The following is a 20,317-nucleotide window of genomic DNA, read 5'->3' as shown; positions in this document are numbered from 1 at the left end:
CACAAGCGCCCCGCAAACATTGCCCTCAGAATTTGCATGCATCGAGTCACCACAGCCAACCATGCCGTTCGACCTCGCAAAATGCGCCAGGCCAAACATCCTCGCTCTAGAGCCGTACAGGTGTGCTCGAGACGACTACAAAGATGACGGCACCAACATCTTGCTCGACGCCAACGAAAACGCCTACGGACCAGGACTGGCGTTGAGTCGAGATGGCGAGCTTGTTAATGGCGAGCGAAAAGCCAATATCGAGATTGATTTGCTTGGTCTGAACCGTTACCCGGACCCGCATCAAGTCGAGTTGAAGCAGATGCTATGTCAATTGCGGAACACTCATGTGCACACCCCGAAGGATCTCACGCCGAACAACCTGTTCGTCGGCGTCGGCAGCGATGAAGCCATCGACGCCTTGCTCCGCGCCTTCTGCACACCGGGCAAGGACAAGATCCTGACCTGTCCGCCTACGTATGGCATGTACTCCGTCTCCGCGCAAGTTAACGACGTCGAAGTCGTCAAAGTGCCGCTGGATGTTGAGAACGGCTTCAACGTGCAACCCGAGAAAATCAATGCGCGCTTATCAGAAGATCCGCTTATCAAGCTGGTCTACCTTTGCTCTCCTGGCAACCCAACCGCAAACCTTGTTCGCAAGCAAGACGTGCAGCGCATCCTGGAGCACGCAACGTGGAATGGTATCGTGGTGCTAGATGAAGCCTACATCGACTTCGCTCCTGAAGGGTCTTCGCTCGCGGAATGGGTACTCGAATGGCCAAATCTTGTCGTTATGCAGACCCTCTCCAAAGCCTTCGGCCTTGCGGGCATACGGCTAGGAGCAGCCTTCACATCGCCACCAATCGCCCGGTTGTTGAACAGTCTGAAGGCGCCCTACAACATCTCTAACCCAACATCGCAGCTTGCGATGCAAGCACTCCAGCCACAGAATTTGGCGGTGATGCATGCGCATCGCGAGCAGATCTTGCGGCAACGGGAACGCATGCTGGCGGAGATGCCTCGGATTCCGGGAATTGGTCGCTTTCGCGGAGGGAGAGAGTCAAATTTCCTGTTGGTTGAGATGCTTGATAAGCCTGAGGGGAAGCCAAGTAATGAAGTTGCACTGCAGGTTTACGAGCGGTTGGCGGAGACGAGAGGCGTAGTGGTGCGCTTCAGGGGCAAGGAGTTGGGTTGTGAAGGTTGTTTGAGAGTGACCGTAGGGACGGAGGAGGAGGTGAGCAGATTCCTCGAAGAGTTGACAGGGGTGCTGGATGATGTGTACTCTGGCAAGGTGAGCGTGCCGAGTGGAAGGGTTGAGCAGAAGAAGGAGCAGCATGCGAACGGAGTCATCGCATGATGCACTGGAAATTGCCATGCATCGTTAGATCTAGACTTCGTACACCATGCACAACAGTCGCAGGGTTGACTCGTATCCTTGCAGGCCGTTGACAAGGCTGCGATGCCCTGCATGTCTTCAAAGTCTGCATCGCCGTCTCTGGTTGGCAAATTCGTACGGGAACTAATGGCAGGACGAAACGGTCAACAGGGCCACCTCAGCCATCTGCACGCCGTCGCATGGCGACGCATGGCCGTTGCAAAAGGCTGTTAAGAAAAGCATGCTCAACTTGCATGGGTTGGCGAAAAAGATTTGGAAGCCGGCCGTTACAACTTGCAAGGGTCAGCGTCCGAGATGCGCTGCACGACAAGCGCACAAGCGATCTGTTTCTGAGGGTGTGCTCTTAGACTACATGAGGGGTGTTTTCAGCGCCATAATTCGTCTCACAAAGATAGTCCTGAGGACCATCATCAATACTCTTGTTCAGTCAAAGTGAGAATGACCACATGTGCAGTGTCGATCGAACAGCCGTCGCGGGGTAAGAGCAGATGGGCAGAAATTTGGTCATTGGCTCGCTTGAGAAGGTCCGAGAAGTACTAGCGGCTCTGTCTGCGCGGCAAACCAAGCTTGCCCTGTTCATCAACCGCTGGCGGAGTGGGAGACTTTCCACCGCCTTCATTTCAGCCTACCACAATCGACGCAATCGAGCTTACGGCATACACATATGATTCGCTGCTTAAGAGGCTAGAGGAAGCGGACACCATCGGGTGGCCGCCAAGCATGACAATTGTCTGGATCGCGGGAATTGGACGTACCAGCTTCGCTATGATTGACCGCAACGACTGCTTGAAGTGACGAGCACTACCACGGTAGACTCTGCCGCTTTGAGGGCACGATTTGCTGTGGGAGAGCCTCACCACTTTCGACAGATACCTGCTCCTGCTGTCCTGACACCTCAAAAGCAACACGCCCTGCGGTCTCGGATCGATCCAAGAGCCTTCGCCAGCATGATGGTTTCCTTGCTCTTCGACAGGACTTGTGGATTTCTTGCAATTGGATGTCCCATAACCCGTCAAGCCTCTCCAGTGAGCCCGCAAAGGATCTGTGTTGTGTCGCAGAAGTCACAGACTGCGCCAAGACCTGGTCACCAAAACGTGTTCATTGCGACTATGGTCCAGCTCACAGATTATCATGCACATTATGGTGCCATTCCCGCGCTGAGCCGGTTCTGCAACTAATCCTTAGGAGAAATTGTGGTATGCAGGCTTGTCATGTACGTCGTAGCTGCACCTCCACCACGGTAGGGCGACTTTCTCCAGATCGATCATGTATACATGAAGTTGTCGCCAATGTCGTCTGGGAGGCTTAATGTTCAGTGTTTGAGGCATCAAGCCATATGCGCAACCTGTAAAGGCGATTTGTTTCTGCATTCTCTCACGGATGTTCAGAAACCATCCGCTTCACGTCGAGCGACCAAGTCGTTCAGCGAGTACAACGCCTCAGACTCCGCCAACGTACTTATCTGGGCATCCTGTCCATTTACGCCTTTTGGATCGAGCCTTATACCAAAAGCATGCTCTGTGAATTACGTACAGATAGCACTGCAATGTTATGCAGCGGAGAGTTATAACTGGATATAGGAGCGACTTGAAGATCGATTGCCTCGATTTCACCGGATTACCGAATCGTATGCGCACCCCGCATTGAATGTGGCTGCAACATCTGCAAATGGTGGATTGAGCGCGTGTCCAGCCAGCTCGCCGTCTAATGCGTTTGGCTGCTGCAGCAAGTTGCCCATTGACATGAGCCGTTTGTCGTCAATAGCGCGCACAAGATTTTCCGAGGGCATAATTGGGTACAGCAGCCGCCACCGCTCACACTGTTACAGTGGACAGTTAAGAGGCTTCATGATGTCTAACAGCTCAATCATTTCGAACAGTGGTAATGTAGGTTGGCAAGACCTATGTTTCTCGAACAGCACAGAAATGCTAGATTTACTTGGAACTCATCGGCAATGATCTTTGACACTCACCCCCCTCGCCCGATCGCACTGCGAGCGTCGCACATCTCACCCTCATCTCTTGTTCAAGATACCGATTCCCTACCAAAACTTCGCATGTCTTCCTTGACAGCGAAAGCAACAAGGGTCGACTGACTCGTCACGTATAATCGTAGTGCTCTGCCTGTCAAGGCAGTGTACGTAAGCTACTGCAAGGCTGCAGTCTCGGTCCCACATCCACATGTTAGCTCCGCTTGACTTTCACATGCAAGATTTATAACTTCTGTTCGTTGAGTGATGTTGAGGGTCGCGCGCAGCGCTTATTGCGAACAGCTCGCTAGAGGATATAAGGTAAGTGTATCCCCTCTGCCTTGCCTTGCGCCTGCGCGATCACCTGCCGTCAGCGCTGTCGGATTTCCGTTCTCATTTCTGGCGCGCTTATTGCGCCTGTCTTTCGAGATGTTTTCGCAAGCAGTATCACTATGCTGGCAGCAACGTACATTTACCACGGAAGTATTTACTTCGGATACACCATCGTTGCTATACAGCGTGTTGCCGCCAGTCGTTCAGCGCCGGATTCCGAGGATACCATCGCTCAGACGAACAGCGAGCGAATTTGGAAAGCCAAAAGTCAAGGGCGAACGTGGAAGCAGCGATCGAAGCGAGAAGACTAGGACAACGCCGCCGCCCTCATACCACAGCTCTCCGCGCAGCTCCATGTCAGACGTTGACGAGATGGCGGGGACTCGAGCTATATCGCTGGCTCGGCTCAGCAGACATGAGAGCGAGCCAATAGGCGACACTGAGAGCGGTGTGCAGTGGAGGTACTGTCGGCTTGGACTGGCAATGCTGGACGAGTGCGAGCGGGAGCATTGCTCGCTCACTCAAGATGCGGAGTTCAACCGGAAACTTTATCTCGATAGCATCGGATACCTTCTCCGTGGCCTGCCGCTGGACCTTACTGAGCATGAGACCGCCATGTTACGTGCCGCATTTCATGCGTCAGTGAAATCTGTCAGTGCGATCAGTGCTCCAGACCATGATTCTGCGGTCTCCGGCTGTAGGCTACGAGATCCGCATGGCCCGTCTCCAGCACAGTCGGTGCTGCAGAAGGCAGTCGCGGGATCAGTACTCTTCGCCTTCTTCGCCATAGACTTCTTGCTTCCTTATGCGCAATCTCTCGCTCAAGGCGCGTATTGTTGGGAGCGGAGGTACAAGCTCAGCGATCGGCTTTTCGCTCATAGCATGGTCACGGCTGAGGTTGTGTGGAAGTTGATGATAGTACTCATTGGCAGCGTCTGTACAATGCAGGCTGGCGAAGTGGGCCGGATATTGAAGGCCGTCGCCATATGGTGGGTTGAAGGCTTGACGGCTGGTCTTCAGGAAGGCGTGATGGAAGGGATGCAACTAATGGGTGCTAGAGCTGGCAATGTTGGAACCGCGTCTCGGGAGCATCTAGCTGATCCAAAGGGTTAGGGGTTTAGCTCGCAAGGTCAGCGCACGTAACTACGCCTCTCGTTCATTGCAGGGACTGTCGTGCAGCTTACCCCTCACCTGATCTGCACGGTGCAAGACTTGCCCTCTTGAGAGCGATTTGGATCATGTCAAGTTCGCGGACACGAAGTGTCAAGTACTTCGATGCTCATTGGGGACTGCCAGGCGGCAAGGTCAGCAAGGTCGTGCATGCCCTCAAGCTTACCACAACATGGACCAAAACCCAGACGAAAGCAACGTAGAGCTGAACGGCATCAACTACTACAACCTCCTCGAAGGCCCCGACAGTGGCGACAAAAGTGCACCATGCGTTCTCCTAGTCCATGCGCTGATGTCAAACCTTCACATGTGGGATGCGACAGCCAGAACCCTGAATGCCGCTGGCTACCGAACACTTCGCTTCGATCATGTAGGGCACCACAACACACCACCAGCCCATGGCGTAGAAGCAAGCTACCACATGGACGAGCTAACACGGCATGCTCATCAGCTGGTCAAGGAGCGGACAGGCCAGTCTGCCGTGGAAGCCGTTGTTGGCTGCAGCATCGGAGGGGCGATCGCATGGCGGTACGCAATGCTGTTCCCAGACGATGTCAAGAGTGTCATCTCGATCGCCGCGCCCGGTATTTTCTCGCCGGAGGCCGCTAAACCATTATGGACTGAGCGCATCAAGCAATTCGAGGAAGACCAACAGACTGGCGGTGACACGCTTTGTCACCTGACCGTAAATCGCTGGGTTCCGGGTGATAGACCAGAAGACGACGCCATGCGAGCTAAGGCGCTGACGCATGTCAAGACGTGTTCGCTTCAAGGCTACAAGATTCTGGCGGACACGATCCGTAACTACGACTATCGCGCCGAAGCAGCCGAGATTGGCAAGGTCAGATGCTTGGTCGTTGCCGGCGCAGAGGACACCGCTGGTAAGCCGGATGTGCTGGAGGAGGTCGCGGGGACGATACCAGGTGCTGAATACGTTGTTATGCCGAGGACCGGGCACTTGCCGCCAATGCAGAAGCCCAAAGAGTTTGGTGAAATTATGTTACGCTTCCTTGGCGTGTCATCAGCGTAGGGTGGGACAGACATGTACTTTACATTATCTGGCCTGTCTGTCAAGTGTTGTCGAGACGACAGCGGGTGTCTGTGACGAGTACGGTCTTGTAGTACACCAGTCCTTACGGCTGTACTCTTCACAGGCATCTCAAGCATCTCATGCTTCCCTCCGCAAATCCATTTGCACTGTCCTGGCAAGGGTATAACGAAGGCGCATACGGTACTAGACAAATGAGGAGTCATCGTATCCGTAGCGCGACGTCAAGAGTTCTGAGTGTTGGGGTGTTTGTCCCAAGTCCAAGATTCCGGCAACCGGCATGATCTGTCGCGCGTTTTCCCGCCTGCCGGAATTCTGTAGCGCACGGCGAACAAGCGAAGATGGCGTTATTAGCGGCTTGCACCGTCAGGATAGCTTTCATAGGCTGGCTGTGCGTGGTCAACGCCTCGCGAGCGAACTAAAAGACCGTAGAGCGAAGTCTAACAGCAAAAGAAAGTAATGCGTTTATATTAGCTACATCACCTCACTTCTCTTCCACGTCCAGGTCTTTGTCCTCTCACGCCTTTATGTCTCATCTCGAACAATCGCCTTCCCAATGCGTCTGCCACAATGTGACGGCATGCCCAGAGATCTAGCGCGCACCGCAGCAACTGCAAGGGTTGTCTCCGATGGTAAAGCAGGAACTGGCGCGTGCGCGTTCGATTACGTCGACCATGGCGTCTCTCATCATCTCTAGGGCGCTGAAGCCCGGCTGTCACGGATTGAACGGCCAAGTCTTCGTGCGACGGATGCCAAGCGTCGGACATTGATGATAAGTATCTCCATCAAGGTGTGGATAGGGAAGTGCATGGCATGGCTGGCACGAGTCGCTATTGGCGACGAAGAGTGGTGACGAATGCTGCTTCCCTTCGCATAGCTCACGCGACCAGAGACCGCTCCTACGTTCCTCCACCCCTCCTTCTATCCACAGCCTCTTATCTTCCTGAGCCAAGACCGCCGTGACCTTGGCGTATCGTATAGAGGCTGCTTGACCGGCATCTCTGCTTCACTGCATCCTACCGGCCATCTTCCCATCAGCCCGAAGGCATCATTGTTTGACGAGCCAAACATTTGACCCTCCCGAAACTCACTAGCTGTTTTCGAACGATTGTCTGTTCGCCATTCCTTGATTCACTAACCTCAGCAAACACCGTCAACATCAGCCCTCAGATTCACTCTCTGGCCAGAGAACAATTCACATGCGGTTGGCACCGGCACCCACAATCGGCGCTGGCGTGTGGAGAAGGCAGATCATTGAGCGCCCCTCTGCTGCAGCGGTGCGACTCTTGCCCTTATGAAAAGCTATCTTGCCTCAGCCTTCCTGTGGCTTTCAACGTGCCTGCACCTTGCTTGGGCCGACGCTGGTTCCAATGCCTTCCCGCAGATCCCTCCCTCGCCGCCACAGTACAATGAAGCCATCGACAATGGCACATACGGGTACTATCCAGTACGAACGTACGCCACGCGCGATGACATAACATCACCGGAGACAAACTTCTTGCAGTGGAACTCACGGTGTGATGATGGCCTACTCTACTTCGTGACGCCGCGAGGTTGGAGCTTACCCTATCCAGGACCGATGATACTGGACAGTCACGGGGAGCTAGTCTGGACGCATCATTTCGATAACGGGTTTGGCGGCCAAGCATACGATTTCAAGGTTCAGAGATACCAGGACGAGGAATACCTTACCTTCTGGCTCGGCGATGATCGCGTAAGGGGTCATGGCGCCGGGTACTACTACATGCTGAATTCCTCATATGCTGTTGTGCATCGTGTTGGCGCTGCGAACGGACTTGCTGCTGATCTACATGAGTTCCTCATCACGCCGGACGGGACGGCACTGATGACAATGTACGAGGTCGTAGAGCGCGATGTGACCACGCTTCGCAGCTTCGACTCCAACGAGCCAAATGATGTCGATCCTAATGGTGTCTGGGATTGCATCTTCCAGGAGATTGCAATTGATTCAGGCCGTCTCATCTTTGAGTGGCGTGCGTCAGACTACCTCGAAATTAATGAAACGTACCATAACATCGAATCTGCCGGCACGCTTAGCGATCCTTTCGATTGGTTTCACATCAACAGCATAGACAAAGACGAATTGGGCAACTATCTCATTTCCGTGCGTTACACGCACAGCATACTGTACATTGACGGAGTAACCGGAGACATCATCTGGTCGCTTGGCGGCAAAAGCAATGACTTCATGGATGTTAGCGACGGCTTTGCCATCAATTTCGCGTGGCAGCACGATGCACGCTTTCACGATATTAACACTTTCCCTAACCTGTACACACCGCCACCAGCCCGAGCAGGCTATACAACGCAGCTGCTGACCGTCTTCGACAACGCGGCTGAAGATCGACACTACGAGTACGGCATGACATACTCCCGCGGTTTACTTCTGGAGGTGACCTACCCGACATCGCCTTCTGCGCATCATCGACAGCACGGCCTAAGCGAACCAACAGGTGACCTTGCAGGACGACACGAGTACACTGATCCGGATCTCAACAATGAGAAGGTTGCCAGCATCAACGGCACTGACTCGGATTATACTGTTCGAGTGATACAGTCATATGATAATCCCAAGGCGGTGCGCTCATCGTCTCAAGGTTCGATGCAGATCCTGCCGCAAGCCGGCGACGATCCCAAAGTGCTTGTCGGCTACGGCCTGAATGCTGTGTGGACGGAGTTTGAAGCGGACGGCACCGTTCTCTGCGACGTACACTTCGGCGCGGAGACTTCGTGGGAACGTGGCGACGTGCAGAGTTACCGCGTCCACAAGTTTTCGTGGAAGGGATATCCGTCAACACATCCTGTTGCCGAGATTAGCGATGACGACGAGGAGATCTACGTCTCATGGAACGGGGCCACGGAAGTTGTAGATTGGATTCTGCAGTGCTCTGAATCCGACACCAATGACGAGCTGGCATGGGAGGATGTGGTTCGCGTCCGCAAAGAAGGTTTTGAGACTGTGATCCCCATCTCCGTCGACATTGCACAATCGCGCTTTCTGCGCATCATTGCCATTGGCCGTGGCGAAAGACGAATCACTCATGGAGTGTCAGAGACTATCGACCACCGCGTCGTTTCTGACATTCTGCCCGCACTGCTGAGCAGCACGTTGAACGCCTCGGTGAGCAAGGTCTCACCGTTCAAGGTATGCGTGGCAATGGCGTCGCTGCTGGCCGGCATGCTCGTCCTGTATGAGCTGTACCGCCGCTACCTGAGTTGGAAGACGGTACGGCCTGGCGGTGGCTCGGTGTGGTGGCCTAAGGCTCCGGTATACAGGTTGTTAGGCAGCGACGATACTCTGACGGGTCGCCTCTCGATTGATCGGTACCTCACCCTACCCCTGGGCTTGCGGAGGAACCAGAACTCCTTCGGTAGGTCCTGGCTCGACACCTCAGACACGGAATGTGCGCTCGACGAAACGAATATAAACCCAGCATAGCGGCTCCATAAGTTGTTGAGTAGGGGCGTTATTGGCATGGATTTCCGGACTAAGCATGCCTTCTGCACGAGATTTGTACATATGCATGGCCACGGCGTATACTGGCTGGCATTTGCAGGTCATGCTGCGCAGACAAAGCGCTCTTGTGGCATCGAATGCTGTACTGGGGATGTATGAATGATTGACGGAATATACCCCGGATGACAGGTCACCCAATGTCAATAGTGCCTACTTGCATAGACGCGCAATGTGTTGTGGACTCTGTCGTCCCTTCCAGCTTCTGGTTCGCTTGAATAGCTTTTGGTTCTTGATGCACACCACAGATTGCTCATGTGTAGCACCTCACGTTGCCAGCTTGTAGCCTGCAGCACGTGACCAACTTACGCCCGACCTAGCTACATGCTTGCGTTACTGAACCCTCACGCTCATAGCGGTCATGCCACGCAACACTAAGCTCCTTCGTTCATCACAGCGACAAGCATAATGAATGACTACGAAACTCGTCGTGAGGAAAAGATCAAAGCCAATCAAGCCTTACTTGCCGAGCTGAACATCCAAGCCGTCGCTAGCAGGACCACCAAGCCCAAGGTTGACACCGATGCAAGACCAGCGAAGCGCAGAAAGGTATTCGCTGAGACTGCACCATCTCGAACATCTGCGCGCATTGCCTCAGCGCCTGTGAGGCCAGCGTATAACGACGGTGTTGAAACCAAGGATGTCCGTCTGCCTCGCTCCGCGCCCAAGAAGGCAAAAGTGACGGGGAACCAGAGTGTTGGTTCGCGCATAGTAAGGGATGCGGAACCATTAGTACCGACAAAGGACGTTGAGAGCGTCAAGGCAAGATGGAGCGCATGGGAGGTCACCGGCAAGCCGCCTATCAGGGACCAGTCAACCAAGACGTTTCATTTCGAGGACTTCCCCGAGTTCACACCGAACAAATCGCCCGCGGAGATGTTACGGGAAGGCTGTTTTGGTGGGTCATACTACAGGCCGCTGAAATCGAGGAAGTTGGGTATCATTGTGCAAGATGATTGGGAGGAGCTGCCGAAGGAGTGGTTGGACGACCTGGACATCGAACGATACCTCACAAGTCCTACCTATGACCCAGAGGTCAACAAGTACAAGGTCAGTTGCGGACAAAGTATAGAGGAGTGGGAAGCCGCAGGTTGGATTTCACATGAGCATGATGTGCGCGGCTGGTTTCAGTGGTACACGCGCTTCTTCCGTGGTAGACGGTGCGACGACGATGGTCGGCAGGTCAGCCGGTGGAAGAAGTGTGTTGGCGAGACAGGACGGTGGGCGAAGGATGCTGCTGAAGAAGTACATGCAGTTGGGCGTGCGGGAAGTGTTCGACGACGGCATGGACGAGGACGCGCCAGAGGTGAGTCCGGTGATGCACCAAACGTGCCATCACTGGGCGTTCGAGGTCAGGCAGGAACATCTGGACGCGTTCTGGACCAGTCGGGGGCGATGACGATGGGTTCAAGGGCCCAACTTTGGGACATTGCAGGCACCCAGGCATCATACTACAGCACGTTGGCTACCTACGATCCATTAATAATAGCATCTGCGGCCTTCTCGCTGATCATGAATATCGCACTCTGGATGAAGATGCCTGGGATGCGAGGGAAGACGCTAGCATCAACCACCCTCAAGCCCTCGGTCCCTTTCACGCGGAAGTTGGTGTCCAGCACTGCACTAGGGTCGTCATCGGCGCCAATAGGTGCCGTACAGCATGCGTGATGGCCCCAGGCCCGCTGCTTGATATAGTCGCCGATGTCTGCATCCGACGTAACATTCTTGCCTGGTTCCTCTTCAGTAAAGTCTGTGGTAGGAAGCAGAAGGTCATAGTCGTGGAAGTGCTGCAGGGCACCGCGAGAGATCTTGACGGCTTCTACGAGACTGGCGAGGTCTGCTTCGTCTTCTCCGCTGGCTGTTGTGCCAGTGTCGAAGTAGTTGAAGTTGATGTCGGGCTGGTCGAGAGGATTCGTGGAGCGAAGGGTAACCTGCGAATGTCAGTGTTCCGTCCGGTTCTCGCACATGCTGGGCGAGCCTACCGTGCCAGCCTTATTCTGCGTATGGGCCTTCAACGTATACCAGCTGAAGTGCTGATGATCTTTGACCGCGTCATCGCTCCATTGCGGGAAGTAGCCCTGGAAATTGACCGGACCGCCAAAGATGAATAAGTCAACATCACCTGTTGGAGATGTGGACGAGACCTTGCCCATGGCTGCCGCAAGCCCATTCGTTGCATAGGCACCCTTTTGTGCGAGCACGTAAGGGTTGTTCTCCCATTGAGTGAGGCATTTATCATCACTTTTCAGATCGAAGGTGCAACCGTCGAGAATGGTGAAGTCATCCGGATGATAAGTGTTGATCGGTATCTCGTAGCGATCTTGCATGTTTGATCCAAGCCCGGGCAAGTCGACAAGGACTGGGATATCGAAGCTCTCTAACTCGTCGGCAGGACCGACACCGCTGAGCTTGAGCAACTGCGGCGTGTTGTAAGTGCCTCCTGAGACGATGACCTCCCTAGTCGCAGAGACGCTGCCTGGCGTGCCACTGCCACCACTGAGCGGACTAGCAGTGTACAGGTACTGTCCCTGAAGGTATTCGACGCCAGTAGCTCGCGGCTTGCCAGATGTGGAATTGGTGTCGAAAGTGATCTTGGTAACAAACGTGTTCGGCATGACGGTCAGCGGATAGCCGTCATTTACAGTCTCTACGATCCAGTCTCGCACGCTTTTCCTCGCGCCGTTTGTCATGATGAGCGGTATCTGGAAGAAGCCTTCCGTAGAGTCACGATCTGCGTAGCCCCCGTTCGGACTGACAAGCAGCAGCTCGCCAAGACCTGTCAGTGCATTGAGTGGGTTAGGCCCAAGTCCGATCTCTGCAGCTCCTCCAACGAGATGTTTCGCCAACTTTACATCCCTCGCCACAATTGTAGGGTCGGTAGGCTCGGTGGATTGCCACTGGTACACCCTCTTGTTGAGATACGTGTCACGCATGTTTTCCGCGCTCCAGCTGCTGTCTCCGGTCAGGTTCTGGATGTTGTTCCAATCGGAGTCATGGGGTTCGATCCAGATCAGCGCGTTGTGCGAGACGCACCCTCCTAGCACGCCAGCACGAGGGTACAGTATACCCTTGGGAGTGGCTCCGGCGGGGACATCAGTGCCATTGTAGATAGTGGTAAAGACCGCTCCGTCAACGTCGTACACAAATTTCGGATCGAGCTGAGCGCGCGCAATGTCCTGGTAGTGGTTAACATACATGTCCCATCGAATCTTCGGATCCTGCGTGACCACAGCCTGGTATCCAGGCACAGAGGTGTTTAAGTTGCTCCCCTGGTCATCTCCTGCCTCTAGTAGGAGCGTCTTGAAGCCTGCTCGTGCGAGGCGAGATGCCAGAGGCCCTCCGCCGGCACCACTACCCACCACGATGTACTCATATCCGCTGGGATCGTCTGACTGCCGTCGCTGGGGGAATGCTGAAGTCACAGCTGCGAGCGCAGCAGCAAACGCGACCAGCACGCCAGTCCACATATTGGAAGTTCCTCTACCAGAGGATAGGAGAAAGTACTGGAGACTCTGCTGGCTTGTACAGTCGGCACTCCTAACGAGTTGGGTAGACCTACGATCTAATCATAATGTAATCACACGGGCGACATCTATGTCAGCGCTAGCAGCAACGCGCGAATACCCATTGTTCGCGCACACATCTGCTACTAGTCATAGATGGTCTGAAATGGGTAGTCAATGATGATCGCTGGGGTGCAGACATGAGCCCGTGACCAGACATGCTCCCTTTACTGGAAGGGATCAACAATTGTCGTTTGATCGCCGCCAGGAACAAGTAATAAGCGGCCTGAACTGAGTATAATGCTTACCAGATATGGACAAGTCGACTCTAGGCACCGTTGTCAAGAATCCCCTGAGAGCCTCGGCAATAGTCAACCTTTCTTGGGCGGCAGGCGAATGATGAATTTCTTTCACCGGAGACAATGGCCAGTCAGTCAACCCAAGCTATGAAGGCCGAACTTGTAGGCATTGTCAACGTACTCCGGTGCTTGCAGTGGCCCACGGAGACTGTTAGGCGAACTATATCCGGCACCCAACATGATCGTGTCCTGAGATCTACTTAGAGACGAGTGCGAGAGACATCAAAGTTACAGCAGAATTGCCAACGACACTCAAGAAGTGTAGCAAGACGAGAAAGCCGCCAGATCGTGGCGCATCATATGGCTAACAACTTGCGGCGTGTATAGATATCGCCGAGAGTTTTTCTATCCACGTTGGCGACGACTTTCGATTGCCCTGGAGCTGCAGGCAGTAAAGTAAGGTAGCCTAGACTGCAGCTGCGTTGACAGATCGCTTCGAAGCTCGTTTGATGCATTACTCTCTTCCGACCCTGAGTCTCCACATTGGTGCTTACAAGGCAAGTGCTAAGGAACGAAAACCAGGGCTGTGATGCGGTTCCAGTCCCAGCTTCCACTGCATATATGTCGTTTCCCCTGAGGGGAAGCCTTGGCAAGCCGCCTCAATGTCTAGATCTGCTTTGCCGGCGTCTGACACATTGCACAAACTGTACTGTGAACACGGACAGTCTGCACGAGGGTAACCAAGTGCTGAACTTGCCGCCTTTGGCTGTCACAGTCTCCCGAGCAAACATAGTGCTGCGCCATTTCTGATCCAAGGCAATACGCAGTAGTCCGCATAACAAGCAGACTTCGCCCTACTTGCTGAAATCCATTCCAGTGGCAGCGATCATCGAGTTCACTTCGTGATCTCGCACAACGAATTCCCAGCCTGCGGCCACCTCTGCACTCGCGGTGCGGTATGCGTAGATGTTGGTGAACGTCCAGTCACGTCCAGCCCACTTTGAACCTGCCTTGGGGTGGAATGCCCATTGAAGCCAGGCAAGAGCTAAGGAAGAGCTGTAGATGTCAATCTTTTCGATAGCGAGCAGTTCCAGATGCGTCCCGACACCGGAATCGATGTTCTTGCGCATCTCTCGTTCTATCAGTCGTGCAGCCTCATCTTGGCTCTTGTCTGTTGTTAGCTTTTGCCACTACCGGTTCACGTATGACCTGCCTCGAATCTCGAGATCTCACCGTTCGTGAAGAACGTGACGCCAGGGACGTAGCGTTTGCCTACTTGCCCTGCAATCCCCGCCACGCCTTCAGCTGACGAACAGAGGGGAGAGGAAAACAGCGAAGCGTACTCCTGCGCGAAAACTGTGACCTCGGCGCGAAAGTCATCTGCCATCTTACAGCAGATGGACACCCTGGTACTTGTTCACTAGGCAGGACTGGAAGTAGAGCTTGGGTTATAAATCCAATGCTGCCAAACCCCTCCATCTTTGAACCCCAAATGATGGAGACCAGCCAATCAGACGGCGCCATAAGCGAATAGTCCGTCTGTTTTCAAGGGAGAGCGAGATTCGGGCCCCGAGACTGCATACAGCTAACATAAACTACACTGTAGTAGATCGTGGTCCTGCTTGCATATGGAACAAGTACACCTTATATCTTATTTACCATGACTCTCCCTTACTCTCCTTTCAATCCCGAGCTTGCCGTTGGGATCGACTATTATTGCAGTGATTACAACCCGCAGCCGGATCCCAAACTACATGAGTTGAGCAGCAAAGACGTCCACGAGTGGCTCAGTGCACATCCAGTCGAAGAAGCTGCGGGAATACGTCTGCTCACGCTATATCAGAGCAAGCAGGTGTCTACCTATCGCTTGCCATGGACGGAGCCCACTGTTGAGCACGCCATCTGGAACCCGAAGGTCTACACTGATCTTGCATGTACAACTACCGGTGGTGTAGCCGCGCTTCTGGACTCGCCTTACCGCTTCATTCTCCAAACGCCAGTCGATGATGGGCCGTTTTGCTCGTTCGCGTTGTCCGGACGTGGACATCGAGTGAAAGGAGTTTACATGTACTCTGGGACCTCCTTCGACGGACAGCATGATGACTGCTTTGAGCCTGCCGAGCTACTGGACGGTGAAGTTATGTACTCCGGATGGCGCTCAGATGGGTACCAAATCATCAGCATTCCTTCCGCCTTCTTAAAGAGACACTCGACGTGGATGGCCCGTCAGCTTGTGCATCTTGTCGAGCGTATCGCGGCTGTAGAAGCGGTGCTGTTCACTACAGACGGACCAGAGGTGGATTATCGGAAGCTCAACCGTGAGCTTCACCAATGCAGCACGCGCTTGTTGACTCTTGAGCGGCGCTCGAAGCTCGAGAAACACACGATTGCTGCGATAGAATCAATCACCAACGATTCATCTCAACGCAAATTGAAATGGAATGCTTCGGCAGCGCTGAAGAACCAGGTCGAGGGCCGAGACTATGACTTTGAGTCCCTTCCTCGCCGCATAACTAATGCCAGAGAGACCATCAATACGCTCATCAATCAGCGCAACCAAGCAACCCAACTCTCCATCTCAGAGTCGAGTCAACGTATAGCGCATGCTACGCTCTCGGATGCGGCTAGCATGAAGACGATTGCCATACTGACAATGCTGTTCCTGCCGGGTACCGCAGTGGCAAGCTTTTTCAGCATTCAAATGTTCAATTGGAACGCAGGTGATAGTCGTCAGATTGCGAGTCCGTGGGTTTGGGTGTATTTCGTCATAGCGGTGCCGTTGACGACGGGGGTCATGATAGCGTGGTGGTGGTGGTCTAAGCGGTCGGAAAGACTTGCTCACTTGCACTATGGGTTGAGCAACGACTTGCAGGGCAGCGAAGCTGCAGCCGACGCAGCCTTGCTAGAGCTCGAAGCTGGTCCAGAGACGGCGCAGCATACTGTAGCGCCTCTTGGTGACAATACTGACGTTGAGAAACAAACGTTCAACAATGGTAAGGCATGAGCGTGGAACAGGAATTACCCTATCAGCGTTGCAGCATCAATACGTACACTGGACAGCGCTTGGTCCGACGTCCTGATCATTGGCTCAACCAGATCGGGCAGTCCTGCGCTGACGGTGCTGCCTGGCCTTGTGCCGCGTCTTCGAGCATTGCTGCTAGTTGTTCGGCTATAACTGGCTGCCTTCCTTAGCCGTTGAGTAATACTGCGTGCATGTGAGCGTGACTAAGGTGCAATTAACCTGAATGTGCGAGCGTTCCTGCATACTGCAGTGGACGTCAAAGGCATATGTTAACGGCTGGCCTTTACCGGGTAGAGTCACAATCAGAGGCAGCTCATGGACTCGGAAACAATGCGGTCCACGACTGCAAGGGAGTTGAAAGCACCGCCTTCATGCGCAGTGGACGCAGAGAAAGTTAAAGCCTGCGACGAACGCCATGCTCGGTTGACACACAGCATACATCAGGCGTGCCTAGAGGTTGACCAATCAGGCGCGCAACAGGGCGTTGTCTGTGGATTCTTACGGGCTTATGCTCAGGCAAATAGCACCATGACCATCACATAGCTTACAACGCAACTGCGAGCTAACTGCCGGCAGGCATCAGTATAAAGTGGTCCGGAAGTGCTGCAATCGCTTAGTGCAGGGAGTTTGGGGCAACCCACCGTTACAATGGCCAACGCTGTCAACCGAGCGGCACTGCCCGACTTCGTTTCACTTACCAACAATATCTCATTCTACGAGCCTAAGGCGGCCGAAAACAACAATGCAAGCGTTTCGCAGACCATCATACTTTGTTCCTGGATGGGCGCCTTGCCCAAGCACATAAAGAAGTACACAACAGCTCACCGCTCCCGAAGTCCCAACGCCGAGATCCTGCTAGTTGAATCCACCGTATCAGACATCATCTTCCCGCCAGCGGAGAAAGCACTCCCTGCTCGTTACCAAGCCGGCGTGGACGTCTTGAGAAGCGCGGTGGAGGGCAAACAAAGCATCCTTCTCCACGTGTTCTCCAACGGCGGCTGTGCGAGTGCTATCCGTCTGGCCTCTGTCTGGCGGCTGGAGACAAACAAGCCGTTGCCAATCAATGCCATGGTATTGGACAGCTGTCCTGGCTCTGGATCGTTGCAGCTGGGTGCCAAAGCTATTACGCTCGCGTTTCCCAAGGATGTGCAGTGGCTGGCTGCACTCTTCACCTGGATCATCCTGATTCCACTGTTCACTGTCATGGGATGGCTGGGTGTGCCGAACCCTATCAATGCCGTACGGCAAGGTATGAATGATACTGGGCTGTTTCCACTGAGCACGCCGCGGACATACATTTATTCGAAAGGTGATGAGTTGGTACCGCCAGAAACAGTAGAGTCGCATAGTGTCAGCGCTACTGAAGCAGGGTTCAGAGTAAAAAGTGTACTCTTCGAAAGGTCTGCGCACGTGAACCACGTTGCTGAGGACCAAGAGAAATATTGGAGAGCTGTCGATGAGGTGCAGAAGATGTAAAGTGACAGCGAGATACCGATTGCCAGATCGGGACTGCGTAGTCAGTGTTATTGCCACTGAACATTCTACATGCCTACATTGCCCTGCCAAGGTTGTCATATGTGTACGACAATGATGGTTCGGAGAGCAGAGTAAGCCTGGTGCATTTGAGCAAACAGAATCCTGTGGCGCATTGGGCGCTTGTTGATCTGCAACGTCATCGTCACCAACGCGTGGTTCGATTCGCGACAGCCGCTTGATCATCTCCTTGTGTACATGTTTTCGCACTCACGCCGTGCTCGTGGTGAGAAGTTACTCGACTATGGCGCCTAAGCGAACAAACATGCGGAATGCGGCGGCAAAAGCTGCGGAAGTAGTGAAGCCAGGCGCGCATGGCTATGAGTTTGGCGGACCGTACGCGTTCACGTTACTATCGACTAACACGATGAACTGCTAATACGGCATATACAGCCTCGGCGCATTCGTTATCTCATTTGGCCTTCCGATACTTTGCTGGGCTTTCGCCTTCCTCTGCAACGATGTCTCCGGCTGCCCTGCGCCCTCGCTTTTGTCTCCGCGCAAGCTCTTCGCTTCGCCATCCTTCTCCTCACATACGGGTTGGCAGCATGCCATTGACACGTTGAAGAAGGAGACTGGCTGGCCAGGCTTTGCAGGCTTGATCAATGCCGAAGCTGCCATTGGCACATTGGCATGGTATGGGCTCAGCCTGTTCCTGTATGTGCTCCTACCGGCCGAAGAAGTGAAGGGCACAGAATTGCGGACTGGAGGCAGGTTGACGTACAGGTTCAATTGTGTGAAAGACATCTCCTGCTCCCTCTTATTATTGCTAATAGTCATGCTAGCCTTCATCTCCGCTCTGGCGATCCTCTTCAGCTGCGCAGCAGGCACTTGGGTACTAGGACCTGACTTTCAGGTCTGGACCTTCATCAACCGAAATTATGTCCAGATCATGACGACCAACATCATCATCTCCTATGTGCTGGCCACCTATGTCTACCTTCGCTCTTTCGCAGTCAAGGCTGGCAACAGCGAGATGCGAGAACTAGCAGCCGGCGGCCATAGCGGCAACATCCTCTACGACTGGTTCATTGGGCGTGAACTCAACCCACGCGTCACTTTGCCTTTCTTCGGCGAGGTCGACATCAAGTCCTTCATGGAACTGCGGCCTGGCATGCTTGGCTGGGTCGTTCTGAACCTCGCCTTCATGGCGAAGCAGTACAAATCGTACGGCTACATCACAGACTCAATGCTCATTGTTGTCATCACTCAAGGCATCTACGTGATTGATGCGCTCTACTACGAAAGCGCCATACTGACAACCATCGACTTGACGACTGACGGCTTCGGCTTCATGCTCGCATTTGGCGACCTCGTCTGGCTTCCTTTCACTTACAGCATCCAAGCGAGGTATCTCTCCGTCCACCCAGTCATTCTCGGACCATGGAATGTGCTCGCTATTCTTTCGGTTGCGGGTGTCGGCTACTTTATCTTCCGAGGCAGCAACAGCCAGAAGAACGCCTTCCGCACAAACAGCGACGATCCGGCCGTCTCGCACCTCGAATACATCCAAACGGCCAACGGCAGCAAGCTTCTAACTACCGGCTGGTGGGGTCGCGCACGTCACATCAATTACATCGGTGACTGGACAATGTCATGGGCGTACTGCTTGCCGACAATGTTGTCAGGATACAAAATCGTCAACAGCATGCTTACTCCCGGTAGCAGGCTTGTTACGCAAGACGGCATGAAGGGTGCGGCGATACCGATCACGTACTTCTATATGCTGTACTTTGCGGTGCTGTTGGTGCATCGTCAGATGCGGGATGATGAGAAGTGCAGACGTAAGTATGGCAAGGATTGGGACGAGTACTGCGAGAAGGTGCCGTGGCGGATTGTGCCGTACGTGTACTGAGCTGCGCATTGCACCGAAGTCTGTAATATGAAGTGCGGTGGAACGCCCGGAACAGCCAGCGACACCAGGTGGAGCGGGGAGGGTCGAGCTTCTCTCGGTATGCCCTTCGTGTCTTCGGCTTGGGAAGCATGCGGCGCTGGTCGCAATCGTACCGACATCACGACTGGTAGATCGCCTCAAGCCGCTGACGAAATCACAGTTTGCGTCCAAAAATGTCAAGCGCTGGGATACCAAGACATATGCGGCCAACAGTTGTTCAATGTTTTCGACCGGTGAAGCCTTTCCGACCGGCGCGCTCATAAGGTTCCCGACGCCACTCCACGAACGACATGCCCAGAAATGCTGGCTGCTATTGGAGGCCGCATTTCTGCTTGGCTATAGCCTTTGAGCTTTGCGGCGGCGCCTGGGTTCCGAGGCGAATGTCATACTCCAGTGCGGCATGAACTCCGCATACTTCCAAAGTGCCTGCCAGAACGTCTCTTCGCGTGGTCCCGCCCCGCCAAGCCTGGATGTGCTCAGCCGCTCGCTTGGAGCTCTTGGAAGGCCTTGGCTCTTCTTATCAACCATACGGTCAACTTGGCCAAGTCTAGCCTTGTTGACCGGAGCTGTATGCCACGATGTCTATAAATGTAGGACGTGATTCGCGCACTCCCGACTTATGCATCA

At 53.9% G+C, this 20,317-nt stretch overlaps 10 protein-coding genes across 10 annotated transcripts; 7 read left to right on the top strand and 3 right to left on the bottom strand.

Moving 5' to 3' along the window:
* The first annotated feature begins 44 nt into the window (after positions 1 to 44).
* Positions 45 to 1,787, top strand: BAUCODRAFT_28993 (uncharacterized protein). The gene has a single exon (XM_007673643.1). The coding sequence runs from the start codon at positions 62 to 64 to the stop codon at positions 1,343 to 1,345; it is 1,284 nt and encodes a 427-aa protein (XP_007671833.1). The 5' UTR covers positions 45 to 61; the 3' UTR covers positions 1,346 to 1,787.
* Positions 1,788 to 2,966: 1,179 nt separating this feature from the next.
* Positions 2,967 to 3,176, bottom strand: BAUCODRAFT_28991 (uncharacterized protein; the record flags this gene model as incomplete). Its single annotated transcript, XM_007673642.1, has 1 exon — positions 2,967 to 3,176. One exon carries the CDS (start codon positions 3,171 to 3,173, stop codon positions 2,994 to 2,996), a length of 180 nt encoding a protein of 59 aa, XP_007671832.1. The 3' UTR covers positions 2,967 to 2,993.
* A 954-nt stretch (positions 3,177 to 4,130) lies between these two features.
* On the top strand, positions 4,131 to 4,748 carry BAUCODRAFT_41203 (uncharacterized protein; the record flags this gene model as incomplete). The annotated part of the gene is made up of 1 exon (XM_007673641.1): positions 4,131 to 4,748. A coding segment is annotated over one exon (618 nt), but the record flags the coding sequence as incomplete, so codon positions are not given.
* A 68-nt stretch (positions 4,749 to 4,816) lies between these two features.
* On the top strand, positions 4,817 to 6,135 carry BAUCODRAFT_178752 (uncharacterized protein). The gene has a single exon (XM_007673640.1). The coding sequence runs from the start codon at positions 5,029 to 5,031 to the stop codon at positions 5,884 to 5,886; it is 858 nt and encodes a 285-aa protein (XP_007671830.1). The 5' UTR covers positions 4,817 to 5,028; the 3' UTR covers positions 5,887 to 6,135.
* A 1,210-nt stretch (positions 6,136 to 7,345) lies between these two features.
* Positions 7,346 to 9,007, top strand: BAUCODRAFT_50297 (uncharacterized protein; the record flags this gene model as incomplete). Its single annotated transcript, XM_007673639.1, has 2 exons — positions 7,346 to 8,245; positions 8,432 to 9,007. Coding segments are annotated over 2 exons (1,476 nt in total), but the record flags the coding sequence as incomplete, so codon positions are not given.
* Positions 9,008 to 10,567: 1,560 nt separating this feature from the next.
* BAUCODRAFT_28987 (uncharacterized protein) lies at positions 10,568 to 13,192 on the bottom strand. Its single transcript, XM_007673638.1, has 2 exons — positions 11,422 to 13,192; positions 10,568 to 11,370 (listed from the first exon to the last, which is right to left on the bottom strand). Exons 1-2 carry the CDS (start codon positions 12,904 to 12,906, stop codon positions 10,909 to 10,911), a joined length of 1,947 nt encoding a protein of 648 aa, XP_007671828.1. The 5' UTR covers positions 12,907 to 13,192; the 3' UTR covers positions 10,568 to 10,908.
* A 903-nt stretch (positions 13,193 to 14,095) lies between these two features.
* Positions 14,096 to 14,628, bottom strand: BAUCODRAFT_20705 (uncharacterized protein; the record flags this gene model as incomplete). The annotated part of the gene is made up of 2 exons (XM_007673637.1): positions 14,096 to 14,412; positions 14,475 to 14,628. The coding sequence occupies 2 exons, from the start codon at positions 14,626 to 14,628 to the stop codon at positions 14,096 to 14,098; spliced, it is 471 nt and encodes a 156-aa protein (XP_007671827.1).
* Positions 14,629 to 15,822: 1,194 nt separating this feature from the next.
* Positions 15,823 to 16,053, top strand: BAUCODRAFT_43050 (uncharacterized protein; the record flags this gene model as incomplete). Its single annotated transcript, XM_007673636.1, has 1 exon — positions 15,823 to 16,053. A coding segment is annotated over one exon (231 nt), but the record flags the coding sequence as incomplete, so codon positions are not given.
* An 843-nt stretch (positions 16,054 to 16,896) lies between these two features.
* On the top strand, positions 16,897 to 17,739 carry BAUCODRAFT_62038 (uncharacterized protein; the record flags this gene model as incomplete). Its single annotated transcript, XM_007673635.1, has 1 exon — positions 16,897 to 17,739. A coding segment is annotated over one exon (843 nt), but the record flags the coding sequence as incomplete, so codon positions are not given.
* Positions 17,740 to 18,061: 322 nt separating this feature from the next.
* Positions 18,062 to 19,651, top strand: BAUCODRAFT_62052 (uncharacterized protein; the record flags this gene model as incomplete). Its single annotated transcript, XM_007673634.1, has 3 exons — positions 18,062 to 18,138; positions 18,190 to 18,530; positions 18,582 to 19,651. 3 exons carry the CDS (start codon positions 18,062 to 18,064, stop codon positions 19,649 to 19,651), a joined length of 1,488 nt encoding a protein of 495 aa, XP_007671824.1.
* Between the last annotated feature and the right edge of the window lie 666 nt (positions 19,652 to 20,317).

Source organism: Baudoinia panamericana (genome assembly GCF_000338955.1).
Source record: "Baudoinia panamericana UAMH 10762 unplaced genomic scaffold BAUCOscaffold_1, whole genome shotgun sequence".
NCBI classification, from domain to species: Eukaryota; Fungi; Ascomycota; class Dothideomycetes; order Mycosphaerellales; family Teratosphaeriaceae; genus Baudoinia; species Baudoinia panamericana.
Note: the sequence above shows the minus strand (reverse complement) of the source record. Positions and strands in the feature narration are given on the sequence as shown.